General features: G+C 39.8%; 1 protein-coding gene across 1 annotated transcript in view; it reads left to right on the top strand.

The window, feature by feature from the left end:
- Nucleotides 1-13,615, top strand: part of SKIC3 (SKI3 subunit of superkiller complex) — a 51,210-nt gene extending 37,595 nt beyond the window's left edge. Inside the window, 7 exon segments of the mRNA XM_080638558.1 lie at nt 659-787; nt 1,406-1,527; nt 3,284-3,442; nt 7,153-7,305; nt 9,016-9,146; nt 10,540-10,663; nt 12,125-13,615. Coding sequence (XP_080494684.1) covers nt 659-787; nt 1,406-1,527; nt 3,284-3,442; nt 7,153-7,305; nt 9,016-9,146; nt 10,540-10,663; nt 12,125-12,202 — 896 coding nt within the window. The 3' untranslated portion in view covers nt 12,203-13,615.

Genomic DNA, 13,615 nt, shown 5'->3' with positions numbered 1-13,615 from the left:
CTTAATCCCTCAGCAGGAGAACAGATAATTATTATTTTGTATATCATACAAAAAGAAAAATGCATGTTCCCTCAGTCTGTATGCTGCACCAAGCAGAAGAGATTTATTCATTTATCTTGAGAATTTGGATTGGAAATGTTCTCTTGCAGCATGCTGGTTATGAACTAGAGGCAACTGTTCTATTGTGAAATGGTGATCTTCATTAAATGTATGAAGTGTGACTGTAGCGGGGTTTTCAAGTGCTAATTTGTCTTGACAGTGAAATGCCAGAATACTATTTCTTCTACTGTAATTTTGATCTGATGCATCAGTGTGGCTGTGAGTTAAAAGTTTCAGTCATCTTCCTACAGGCTACAAGACTGACTGCGATTGAAAGCCAGTATACTTCACATTTTACTTTGTTAGATCTTCAAGCTTTGTTTTGTTTTGCTGGCAAAATTCATTATCTTTGGGATGACAGTTTATCATCCTTAGCTGAGCTCTGTCCAGTTCAGGACAGAGACTGCTCTCCCAGTCATAGTTGCTCTTCCTGGGGGTAGGTCAGGGTAAAGCAGACACTGGTGTTAGCTGGCATAAATGGAAATGGTAAAGACCTTTCTAACTGAACTAACAGCATATTTAGAATGGGCCTGAGTTGCCTTTAACTATTCTTTTCTAGATAATCCTGCTGCCTGGGCAGTGCTCATGGCAGCCTGTCATGCTGAAAACACCGTTGTCTGTCTAAACAACACTCAGCCAAAGCGAACGGATCTAGAGATGACACTTGTATCTAGAGTTTCAGCCAAAAGTAAGCTATACAAGTTTTCTAGTTTAAAAAATTAAAATACAACTGAAATGTTCTAAGCTTGCAGTATCCTTCTGAATTTTGGAAGCTTGCAAGCTCAGTAATAGTTTCAGCTATAACTATTTCATTATATAAAAATGGTGAATCCTAAGGCGCAGCTAGGGTTAAATTTCCTAATTGAGGCTTGCTTTCCCCTCCAAAGCCTCAAATGCTGTTTTAAAATATTAGTACTGAACTGTGATGGCTAAATGGATGAATGGGTGTGTTATAGCACAGGAATGCTCCTTACAAGTAAAGGCTAAAGTACTCCTGAGTTCTGTAACTTTTCCAATAGAGGGATAACCTCAGCCTCAGTTGTGCTCAACATCTGTAGTGTTTTCAAAACCAGAATTGGAATTCCGTATTTGGTTGGTTGGTCTCAAACCATTAGCTCGAATGGTATATTCTTTTTTCCCTTCTCTTGCTTTAAATTTTACCATTTCTTAATGTTGCTACTAATAAAGGAAGCCACATCAGATTAACACTTCTAAAGTTCTCCCTTACCACATCTAGAGCATGGTACATGGTGTAGAACTACAGCATATACAGTAATCTGGTTAAGCATTTTATCTGATTTTGCAGCTGGAGAAAATAACCTTCCACATCATTATGTCCAGACTCTTGAAGACTGGTGTCTGTGTCAAGCTATTACCAGTCTGGAGGAGACCGGTAAACTCTCAGAAGCTGAAGCCCTTTGTACAAAGGTATGATGGTATGCAACTGACAGATTGTGGTGCAATTGTATAGAAATCATGATTTGTGTTCATTTTACAGAAAGGTAATATTTGGATTAGCAACTATCTGTTCCATCAGATCCACAAGATGCAATAGTTGTTGACATTTTCTCCCCTTCCCCAAGATACTTAATCTGTTTGCACTAAAACTGTGTTGTTAGTTGAAATAAGCAGTGTATGACATGGCAAAACTATGTCTGCCCTTGCCACCTTTATTCATTAAGCTAGTATTAAGCAAAACATTACAGAAACTCAAGAAGTCCACGTGGGAGACTTGCAGGGGACTTTAATGTCTTGTGCTCTGTTGTGTTGGTACTCCATTTCAAAGCCACAAGTGGATGCTACAAGTTTAATTATTGAAAAGAAGAATCTTGAGGCAACACAGGGAAGGGAATTGGACGCTTAGTAAGCCTCAAATGTGTATTTCATATGTTTATGAACCAGAAGATAAGCAGAAACACTACTGGACTCAGCAGCACACATCCCTGACTTTCATGATGAAAAATGACTAATCTCTTGCAAATGTGCTTTTTGCTTATGGCATTTCTATATAAACAATAAAGGAAGTTAAAACACCAGCCCTTCCCCCACCCCCAGCAGATCCAGTGAACATGCTGATTCTCTAAGGGGAAGTTATTTCCTGTCTGTTTGCTTGGTGAGGTGATGTTTTCCTCTTCTAGCCAGCATCTCTGCTCACCAGATACAAGTTGTTATCTGAGTATTGGGGAAGGTTATGGTAGGTTTGGTTAGTTAAATAGCTTGGGAAGAGGACAGTCAGTGCCTGCATATTTTTGTGAAGAAACAAGAGTAACATTCTCCGGTACCACAAACTCTCATAGACATTTTTGACCCCAAGGATTCTCAGAAAGCAGTATAACTGGGGATGATGAGTCAGGCACTGGAGTCGTTCCCTGTGAGATAGGCAGCATGATTCCACACTTGTTTATGGGGGAAGTACAAATAGCAGCTTCTGTTGTGTTTCTGAAAGTGTTTGCATGTTTACACGTTCTTCACAAGTAGGAGCTTGCTAAGGACTCACAGACAGCGTATTTTGTTTAAAAAAATAGGTGAAAACTACAAATGTTGTTTCTTAGATCTGCTTTGCATTAAAATTCTTGGAACTACTGTGATTTAAACAGGTAAAATGACATGAATTGTGACTTGCAAAAACTTCACATGCTTCACCTGAAAAGCAAAGATGGCTAGTTTTCTGTCTTTGTCTTTTTTGTGCATGTATTCTAAAAAATACTCGATAGGTTTCTGCTGTTATTGAACAGGAAATGTTTAGTAAAGTGCTTCTGTTCCAGTAAGAATAAAGCACCTTAGCTGGGAGAATTAAAATTGCTTGGAACATATTCAAGGTCATTTTAGCCACAGGACAGGGTTTTGCCTCCATTAGCCAAAAACTTGTCATGATTATGAAACCAAAGGAGAAGTAGAGGTCTTGCCATTTACATTTGTTTCAGAAACCTCTAAGGATAGGACATGTACAAAATTTAGGATGTACTTCAGATGTATTTTGAGGAGAGAATAATGTTATCTATTTTCATGTGTCAATTCCTGGAACACTCCTTTGTGTAGAGTAGGAGGAAAATACTGTGTTGCAAGTATCCTGAACATGCTTTCAATGCTCTATGCTGTACAGACCAAAATGGAAAAATCAAAATATCTTCTGCTATTTGGAAATGATAATTCTATATTATGTTGAGCCTTGTTTTGGTTTTAGGGTTTAAAAAGCTGCCCTGAGCACCCAGCTTTGTTTTTGCTTTTGAGACAAATTCAGTGTAAGCAGCTGTTGCAGTCTCACAAAGAACTTCCAGACAACATCCTGGAGGAGCTTCACAAGACAGTCATGACCAATTCAACTTCAATTGCAGCCTGGCAAGTAAGTGTGGATCCTCTCCCTGACTTTGGTGTGCTGCTGTCAGCACAGTATGCACGACAGATGGGTGAGAGTTTGTTTCACTGTTTGCTTTTATTTGTCCACCAACAGCCAGTGACAGAAAAAGAACAGTTCATATTCAGTTAATTCTAAAGGTGTGACATTCTTTAATAGCTGAAGTGCTAACAACCATTTTTAAGAAGCAGCAGACTGGGAGGCAAGAGAATTAAAAACTTGAGATAAACCCCTGGTACCTGTGTCTTTAGGGACCTGTGACTTGGTATGTGAGCAAAAACCCATGAAATATTTCATAACCCATAAGAATAGGTGGAAGTAAATGGTTTCCTAATATAGTAATATACAGTTCCTTATTCAGCTTCTGAAAACCTAAGTAAGTCGAAAAGACTTACTTAATAATTACTCCGTAATCTCCTGACATCAGGTGTTACCTGTGTTCGTTTGAGTAGGTTGAGTCTGCAGGGAAGAGAAATCACTCCCAATAACAGTGTTCCCTTGCTCCCTTCCATGGCACTACAAGTGATCATTTTTAGCTAATATGAAGGTGCTGTAACTAACTTCACAGATTTCACAGAACATCAGGAATTGGAAGGGACCTCAAAAGATCATCTAGTCCAATCCCCCTGCTGTAGCAGGAACACCTAGATGATGTTACACAGGAATGTGTCCAGGCGAGTTTTGAATGTCTCCAGAGAAGGAGACTCCACAACCTCCCTGGGCAGCCTGTTCCAGTGTTCCGTCACCCTCACTGAGAAGAAGTTTCTTCTCAAGTTTAAGTGGAACCTCCTGTGTTCCAGTTTGAGCCCACTACCCCTTGTCCTATCATTGGTTGTCTCCTAGAAGGGCCTGGCTCCATCCTCGTGACACTCCCCCTTTATATATTTATATACACTAATAAGGTCACCCCTCAGTCTCCTCTTTTCCAAACTAAAGAGACCCAGCTCCCTCAGCCTTTCCTCATAAGGGAGATGCTCCACTCCCTTAATCATCTTTGTCGCCCTGCGTTGGACTCTCTCCAACAGTTCCCTGTCCTTCTTGAACTGAGGGGCCCAGAACTGGACACAGTATTCCAGATGTGGTCTCACCAGGGCAGAGTAGAGAGGAAGGAGGACCTCTCTTGACCTACTGACCACCCCCCTTCTAATACACCCCAGGATGCCATTGGCCTTCTTGGCCACAAGGGCACAGTGTTGGCTCATGGTCATCCTGCGGTCCACTAGGACCCCCAGGTCCCTCTCCCCTACACTGCTCTCTAACAGGTCGTTCCCCAACCTATACTGGAACCTGGGGTTGTTCCTGCCCAGATGCAGGACTCTACACTTTCCCTTGTTATATTTCATGAAGTTATTCCCTGCCCAACTCTCCAGCCTGTCCAGGTCTCGCTGGATGGCAGCACAGTCTTCTGGCGTGTCAACCACTCCTCCCAGCTTAGTGTCATCAGCAAACTTGCTGATACTCAATTCCCTCATCCAGGTTATTGATGAATATATTGAATAATACTGGCCCCAGTACTGACCCCTGAGGCACTCCACTAGATACAGGCCTCCAACTAAACTCCGCCCCACTGACCACAACTCTGGCTTCTGTCCTTCAGCCAGTTCGCAGTCCACCTCACCACCCAACCATCCAGTCCACACATCCTCAGTTTAGCTGTGAGGATGCTGTGGGAGACTGTGTCAAATGCGTTACTGAAGTCAAGGTAGACCACATCCACTGCTCTGCCATAATCCAACCACCTTATGCTTTTCTGTGAGACAATCTGAGAAGTCTGTCTCACACATGCCAAGAGATCTTTCTGGTGATGCAGCATATTTATTTATTTATTTCCTAGCCGTTGCTCTTAGTTACAGTTACTATCCTCCTTACTAATGTTCAGCAGCACATTGCTTAGAAAAATCCTGTCTACTCTTTAAGAGTCGTTTATGTAGTTGACAGGATTTATGGTGCTCCCCCTGTCTGTTGAACAAATAAACACCTGTTTGTGATAAGGTTCACTAAAGTTGATTTCAGTCTTAAAGGATCAGGGCAAGACTGCTGTAGAGATCTCCATTTCACCCGTTACAAGGCTGCAGATCCCTTCTGGATCACAGGAGAATCATTTGTGGTGCTTTTTGGACACATTTTTCTTTGGTTTGTGAGACTTCATCTTTCTGAACTGCAGAAGTCATTCAGAGTGGATTTACAAAGTATGGGAGCATGCAAGACATGATTGTATGCTCTATTTTAGTATTATATCTTGAAAATGGAATTAGGGTTTATATAAATTGTTCAAGCATCTCTTACATAGCCAAGTGTCATCTTGTTTGCAAGCAAGGGGAATTAGCAAACAGTGGAAGGGGTTTTATTTTGGTGTTTGGGTTTTTTTAATACGGGCCACACGTAAGACGTCTCTGAGAAAGATCTTTTCAGTCTTCAGTTAAAGAAGATATTTCTTAGGATTGGATAGCATTCTGGAAAAGCCTGGGTGCTCCATCTGTTCCTAACAGATAAATCTGTGCTTTTATGTTTTCTGGCTGTAGACTTCTTAAGAGTTTGATAAATGTTTTTTTTTTTACTTAAAGTATCCATTGCAGTGCTTTATAGCTTTACTAAGTTGGAGGGGCCTTTAACTTTTCTTTTTGCTCAACATTTGGCTTTTGTCTAAATAGTTGTTTTGCAGGATTTAGGAGTGCAGCTGAACTACTGTTCTGATGTCTGTTATACTTTTTGTACTGTGGCTTACCAGGAAGACAAAGAAAACTGATTTGGCAGAGCTGCCATTGTGCCTTTCACGAGAGTTCTTTTCTCCTTCGCATTTTGAGTGTTAGAAAACTTCAGCTGCAAAGAACAGACACCAAAGAAAGCTTTTTTTACTGCACGAGTGGATGTATTGCTTTACAAAGCAGTCCTGAAGCTTTCTAATTGCACTGGTGCTAATTAATGCTTTCAAGTGTGTCTCTTCTTAATGGTAAATCACTTTTATACATCAGAAAGGGTTACGAATTTTGCCCATTCTAACAGCAGACAGTCTTTAGCTAGCAAAATTCTAAGCACCTTTGCTTAGAAACAAGGGAATTGTATTTCTAATAAGAAATTGTTTTGTTTAGTGATCCAGCAAATAATATTTCTAAACATGGCTTGCACATCTTGATGCTTATCATGTACACATCAGGGATTCATGAACTTATGATGACATCTGCTTCAAAAAAATGTGACATGGCTACAGATTTAAAGAGGGAGGAGTTAGAATCCTTTCCTTCTCTTCATGAGGAAATCGGGACATCCTGTGCTGGCAGAGCAGGCAGCGGGGACATGAACTCCACAAAGATCCTGCTGTCTGCTTCCTTTGCCCCTCCAAAGCTGGGTTGGAAGCTTGTAGTCCCAAGTCTACACCCATTATCTGAGCTCAGGCTCACATCATAATGTCTTTCACATTCCTGGCATTACTCATATGGGCTGGGAAAACCTACCATGTCCATGGATGGTCTAGGGAACTCCAAAATAATTTACTGTAGTGAGGTGTGCTGCCAGCTCTGCAGCAGACTACATTTCATTGCAGGGCAGTGCGCAGCGTGTTGTTGAAATGAGGGCTGGGTGTGTGGTGGTGTTTTAGCTAATAACATGCTGTTGTACTCTCATAAATTTAACTAAATGATATTACCTAATGGATGTATGTTTTCGTGCCTCCAGAACTGATTCTGTTGGATTATTTTCAGTGGCTGGCAAATGTGTATCAGTCTCAGCGAATGATGGTTGGAGCAGAGATGTGTTACAGAAAGAGTCTGCAGTTGGCATCACAGCAGGGCAGCTGGAGTGGGAAGTTGTCCAGTCTGCTCAGGCTAGCTATGCTCGCACTGGAAGTCTGCATGGTAGGATAATCAAAATTATGTAACTGCATGATTTAACAGGAGTTTATGGGATGTAGGGCTTCTGCCTTCTTTAAATGAAGCCCCTGTTCAATTGACTTTGCATTTTATGAATAACAGGTGGAGGATAAAATAAGACTGCAAGGGGCAGTGGACTGTTCTAGAATGTCTCTTGCAAAGAGATGTTGCTGTGAAACAATCACATAGAAACACTGTGTACGTAAAAAGCTAACTTGCTCAATAAGGCTTATTTCTGTAATAACAGATTCAGCTTGACCATCCAAACTGATGTTCCCATTCAAGTCTCTATCCTCTTGTTAAAACAAGTGCCTTAGGAAACATTTTCACTCTACTGTTGCCTGGAGACTTCAGTCAAGTTTCAAATACCTTCATGCTGTATGGTCATTTCTACATATAGTGCCTTGCCTTTAAGTATAAACACAATCTTAAGGGAAGTGTACCTTGTGGTATAAAGAAAATTATTCTGCTCCTTGCACCAAGGGGCCAGGTGAACATAAGTTCTTGACAAGTGTCTAGTCTCTTTAAGCATAGTCACTCTAGAGACTTGAAGTGCAGTATCGGACTTCATTATTGCCGTGATCGTGGCTAATCCTTTTCTGTGTATTTTAACAGATGATCACGCTAACAGCCATAATCAAAATCAGGGAAAGAAACCCCATATATCTGAGTGCTTATAAAATAATAGACAGTCAGTTTTTCCAAGGATAAAGCTACAAAGATGATGATCGTGGTGAGAAGAGATGATCCCCCTCAGTGTAGGCAAGTCTCTTTCTCACAAGCCATATGCTTCTAAAGGCAGAATTTGTCAAGTGACAGGATTTTTCCTCCTATGATTCTTCTGCCTGTGTTTTAGTGATCTGGTCCCTGTTTCCTATAGCTCCTATATGTCTCCAAAGGTAACAAAGTACCTTCTAACTTAATGCTGCTTCTTTAAGTGCTGGCCTGAATTCAGCCTGAGAATGTATAAGATAAGAATCTGATTATCTCATCTCTGTTTTTCACGTGAGCAGAGTAGCTGATGAGTGGATTTCTTTTCAGCCTCTCTAATCTGGACTGGCTTAATGAAATGTGCAAAAGCCTGGTGAAAACCTTGCTCAGATCCAAGAAAATTTTGCGGTTGATAATTGCTTGTCTCCCAGTTATCTGTCCAAATGAAAATTCAAGCACCCCTTCAAGTACAGCAACTTGCATGCTATCCAGACACAATAGGGGATAATAAGGTTTTTCTGGAGGCAAAAATACAGGGATTTGCTCAATAGTTGCTCTATTAGATAATTGCCATCTTGGAGTTGGTTTTCACTTCTGATAAAATACGGTGTCACTTCAGGGGAAAAATTCTATGTTCTAGACTAGTTTTGTACATAGGATGAAGATTTACAAGATGAAGGGCAAACAAGGGTTTGTGATTACAACAAGCATTACTAAAACATGCATGAAAAAAAAAGCCAAGCAAGTGGAATGTTGGCAAGGCTGGACCTAGAATATTTAACATGACTTTTTCAGGCTCCTCTAAACACTTGTTGTCTTTTTGTTGTAAAGAAATACCTTTCTAATCTGCCAAATACTTTATATAACTCTGAACAGCTTGAATTAAACCTGCTCTTGAGAGAGCTGCAAACAAGAATGGATTTAGACTGCACACCACAATAAAACCTTTTTTTTTTTTTTTTTTTTTTCTTTCTTTTATCACAGGCTAATGTCTCAAATGAGCACTGGCCATCCTTGGTTCAGGAGGCAACAACTGAAGCTTTGAAACTTACTTCTTGTCCCCTGGCAGCTCTCCTACAAGCACTGCTACAATATAATCGCAAAATGGGAGCAAGGTATGCATGATCTGTTACGTTTAAATGAAGCACACTGTCTACGCAAAGCACAGTTGTCTGTAAGACAACTTTTATTTTAATAGCATGTTACCTAAATAAATTAATCAGGAGGTCTATACATTCTCAAAGGTCTTGTTAAATAGCACAGTGGAAACAGATATCACTACCGTATCTACTGCTGAGATGAATTTTGATTCTAAATTGGCCTTATAGTCCAAAGCTTGTGTTCATTCCTGAACAACCAGGTGCTCATTGTGGCATTTTGAGGAAGCGGAGGAAGATTCAGGGGAGGGCTTGGAAGCCTTATACTTTTGAGGAAAACTGGTTTATTTTCTATGGGGGCTTTTGAGGAGGGTAACAGGCAGACCAATGTAATTGTGATAGTTGATGATAATGACAAAATTGGGCTGAAAACTTATCAATTAAAATAAGTCTTACTACAATTTCTGGTATTAAATGACGTGAACAGTAAGGTATATCACAAGCTCTAGTTGATCTGCCTAGGTGTTCCAAAATCTTGAAACAGAAATTAACCTAAAGTACAAATAACAAAAAAACAGGTGCAGCCTCTCAACAACCTGTGTTAAATCACAGTGTACTGGGAAATAACATCGGTTATAAAGGACAGAATTCTTAAAATGAAAGCCAAAAATGATGGAGCACCAGTGAATGGGTATGATAATCCCTAAATTTAATTGCTAGTTTTTAGCTCATTTCTAATGACACAGTAAATTTCAAACTGTCTTGGTTAGGTATAAGCTGGCAGTGTTGGAAGGTAGTGTCAGCCAAATAGAATTTTAGCCTGTGAGTAGTAGTCTATTCCAGTTTCTTTCTCTGCAATTTCACATTTTGCCTCTGTGTTTGCAGGAACTGCAGTACTTTTTGTGAGTGCCTGGATTAAATATGTTTGTGTATAATATGAAATTATATTTGGATTATTAAGACCTGTTGTAGTACCTGCTTCTCTCAGGTGCACTGTGTTCCAACAGACTTGTTTCATAGCTGTTGAACAGAATACCTGCAATACTTGCTCAGCAGATGACATACTGAAATCAGAGATTGTGCTGAGTTAACTGATAGCAAGATGTTTATTGTGTTATTGTAGCAGTCATAAAATCTGCTGTGTCAACCTAATTTGCATTACATGCTAGTTAAAGCACTAACTTGAGTGTAATTTATTAAGCATAACAATGGTTGCAGTGTTCCTTAACATTCTAAATGCAACTACATAGGAAGCAAAGGAACGTACAGCTCTGCTCTCTCACTTTTTCATATGATAGAAGGACCTTCCTTTATATTACTCCTGGTCACTGTTGCTTGCTCTGTGATACTGATACGTTGCATGTAACCTAGTCAGTGGTGATTTTAGTTTGTGTTTTGGTTTTGCTTCTAGGGAGACTCGTCAAATGTTGGAGAGAGTAGTTTATCAGCCTGGGAATCCAGAAACCATGGTGTCAGTGGCACGCTGGTATCTCCTGCAACATCTTTATGCCAAAGATGATCAAGAATTAATAGATGTAAGTCTGTTGCAGTCCATTTTATACAGAAATTCAGTCTATTTACACTGAATATTGTGCTCACAACTTAGAAGTGTGTAGAGGAAAGCAGGGAGGTGCTGGCTCACCTGCTCTGGAGACTGCAATGTTTGAGGATTCTGTCCTGACAAAATGTACTTTAATTTTCAAACTGCAACCAGCTTGTTTGAAAGTCTTCCAATCCTCCATGCAATACTAACAGAAAACAAACAGTAAAATCTCTAATCCAGACTGGCAAAAATTCTACTAGTGGCTCGTTGGTAGACCCAAGGACCTTTTTATCAGAATTTTACCAGAACATATTAATGAACTAAAAATAGTAATTCCCTCAAGCCTGGCTTAAAAAAAACTGAACAGTGGCGTGCTGTACTTTCTGTACTTAAGATTTTTATTATATCTGTAATGGTGCATTATTTTCAGCACATAGTTAATGGTTCATTAGTTTCTGTTGACAGTACTTCACAAATGCACACAAGTCTTTCATGTGATGTAGTGGTTCATTTGGGCTTGTAATTAGAATCACTTTGCTAATCACACTCTGCAGTCATCCTGCTAATATCCTCACTGCTGCCACTGGCACAGTGAGCTTTTTTGCTCAGATTAACAACAGTTCCCTGGTGAAACTATGAATCTGTAACAAAATATGTTTGGAAGGAGTAGGCTCAGAGTTCACAAAAATCAGTGCATACACACAGGAATTCATAAAAAAGCTAGAATTAATGAGTGCGGATGATCCTGGTATGATCTCATTGCATTTGCTTCTGCAAAATCATCTGTACTCCCTACCAATTAGTACAATGACAGTAATGGCTAGAGTAAAGATTTGCTTGATTCTACTTAGTGATTTTCCTTTTTAATATGTATAATGTAATTGGATTACAAGAGAAGTGCCAGAACCTTATGAACATTAGGCTGTCATAGGAGCTTTTTTTAAGGAGTAGAAAAGCAGCAAATAGGGGGAGTGTAAAAATAAACCAAGGAATGTTAAATCTAAATGAAGGAGGCAAAAAGGTATTTTGGCAGTTTTAAGTAGCTGCAGAGAATGCTCCTGTTTGGCAAATTGAGATTTATACAGACAAAATCAAGAGCAAGTGTATAGCAAGAGGCAAGTATATGTCAGCAGGGAGACAGGTGTCACCTAACTCTGCTCTTTTCATTGCCAGCAGGTAACTTGTCAAACTTGGTCTCAGCCTCAAGTAACAGATGATGGGGTTGTTGTGCGTTGCAAGTGACAACTGGTTTAGCAAGTCAGTACAAAGTAGGTGCCTGATGTTTTAAGCAAGCTGATGTGTCATGTTGAGTATTTTCTATCTGTGCTTATGGGTTGCTTAGTCTTTTAGGGAAAGGGCATAGCAGAAATTAAAGTGCATTTGAGATTGACAGTAGAATACTAACAGCAAAATATTAAATTCTTCATTTTTCGCTGTTTGTTTTTCTCTGCAGGTGCTTATAGAAAATGCCAAAGCCAACGGAGATGTTAGAGTTCTGGAACTAAATGAGAAATTGTCAGCAAGTGCCTAGTATGGACTACATCAAGTGAAAAGTCTTCCATTCATGCAACTTAATTGTCAGTCTTCCAAGACCTTATGTTGTTTGAGGTTTTTTATTTGTGTCAGTTTTGTTGGTTGTTTTTTATTTTTCCCATTGCACCAACTACAACTTTGTCTAGTTTCACTATTTCTTGAAAAAAGTAGGTTATTTTCCTGTTGACATGGGGTGTGCCATCAGAAAAGTATACTTTATTTGAAAGAAAAACCCTGAATTTTGCTTTCGTTTTCTTCCTCACTAGAACTTAAGCACTATTCACAGTAGAGAGTACTTGTGTGTATTTCCCCCCTTTGCGACACACAGAAGTACAGTATTAAATGCAAGTTTTTCTTGGAACAGAATTTTACTAGCCAGGTAGCAGCAAACTTTTCTTACAGATATTGTAAAACATTGAAAGATTTAAAATTTCTGTATTTCTCTGTTATACTTTGTTCTGCAGTTGAGACCCAAATCCACTTGGAACTTCATTATACTTTTTAAATATATATTTAGTTAATTTTTAGTAGTGTATGCTCTTGACTTCAGACTTCAGTAAACATTCCCATCAAGAAAAACTTTTGATCATCACGGACAGAGTCATATTTACAAACATATATAACAGGCTCTGTTTATTTCTTGGTGATTCTGCTGCTGACTGCTTAGTTGGATGAATCATGCCAGTGGTTCTTCAGACATTATGCCTTTACGTACATGAAATAAAAGAAATAAAGCAATGACTCTAATCAGTTAATGTTACATTAGGCTTTTTAAGCTGTTGATCATGACAGCTGTCCATACAATCCCTTATCATATAGACAAGGGGCGCTTCCAAGGTGAGCAGTGGGATTGCGTTGAACATACACTCATTTGGTCTTCGAACCAGTTGCATAGGGCTTAAAGAGATGAAGCTGCCAAGCTGGGGTGTGTGGAGTGTGCATCTCTGTGACCATCCATGCACAGGGATCACTGTAAAGCGGGTGAGAGACACAAGTGTGATACTGCCACTTTGAAGAGGAACTGACTGGGGTTTCTCCTCTGTGGAGGTGAGTAGAAACCTCTCTGAATGGCAAGAATCCCTCCTCATCTTCCACACTCTCAGTTCTCCCACCTGTCGTAGTGCAAAGTACCTTCCTTAAAAAGATTTTTTTCTTGTTAAATTTAGGTCAATTTTGGTTCGCTTGGTGGGCTGCTATCACGTCTTGAACTATCAGTAACTGCAGACACCAAAAGGGAATGTTGTAAACGCCAGACTCGTGACTCTAGACTAGCTGTAACTTTTTTTAGCTTGCTGCTATTAAAAGCCTGGTAAAGTTCTTACAGCCTGTAGTTCGTGTCCTTGGCATATGGTCTAGAAGTTTGTGCCTCCTACTGCAGTGGTGGGAGAACCACCATCACCAGCCTGATGAC

The sequence above is a fragment of the Psittacula echo genome, assembly GCF_963264785.1.
Source record: "Psittacula echo genome assembly, chromosome: Z".
Taxonomy (NCBI): domain Eukaryota; kingdom Metazoa; phylum Chordata; class Aves; order Psittaciformes; family Psittacidae; genus Psittacula; species Psittacula echo.
Note: the sequence above shows the minus strand (reverse complement) of the source record. Positions and strands in the feature narration are given on the sequence as shown.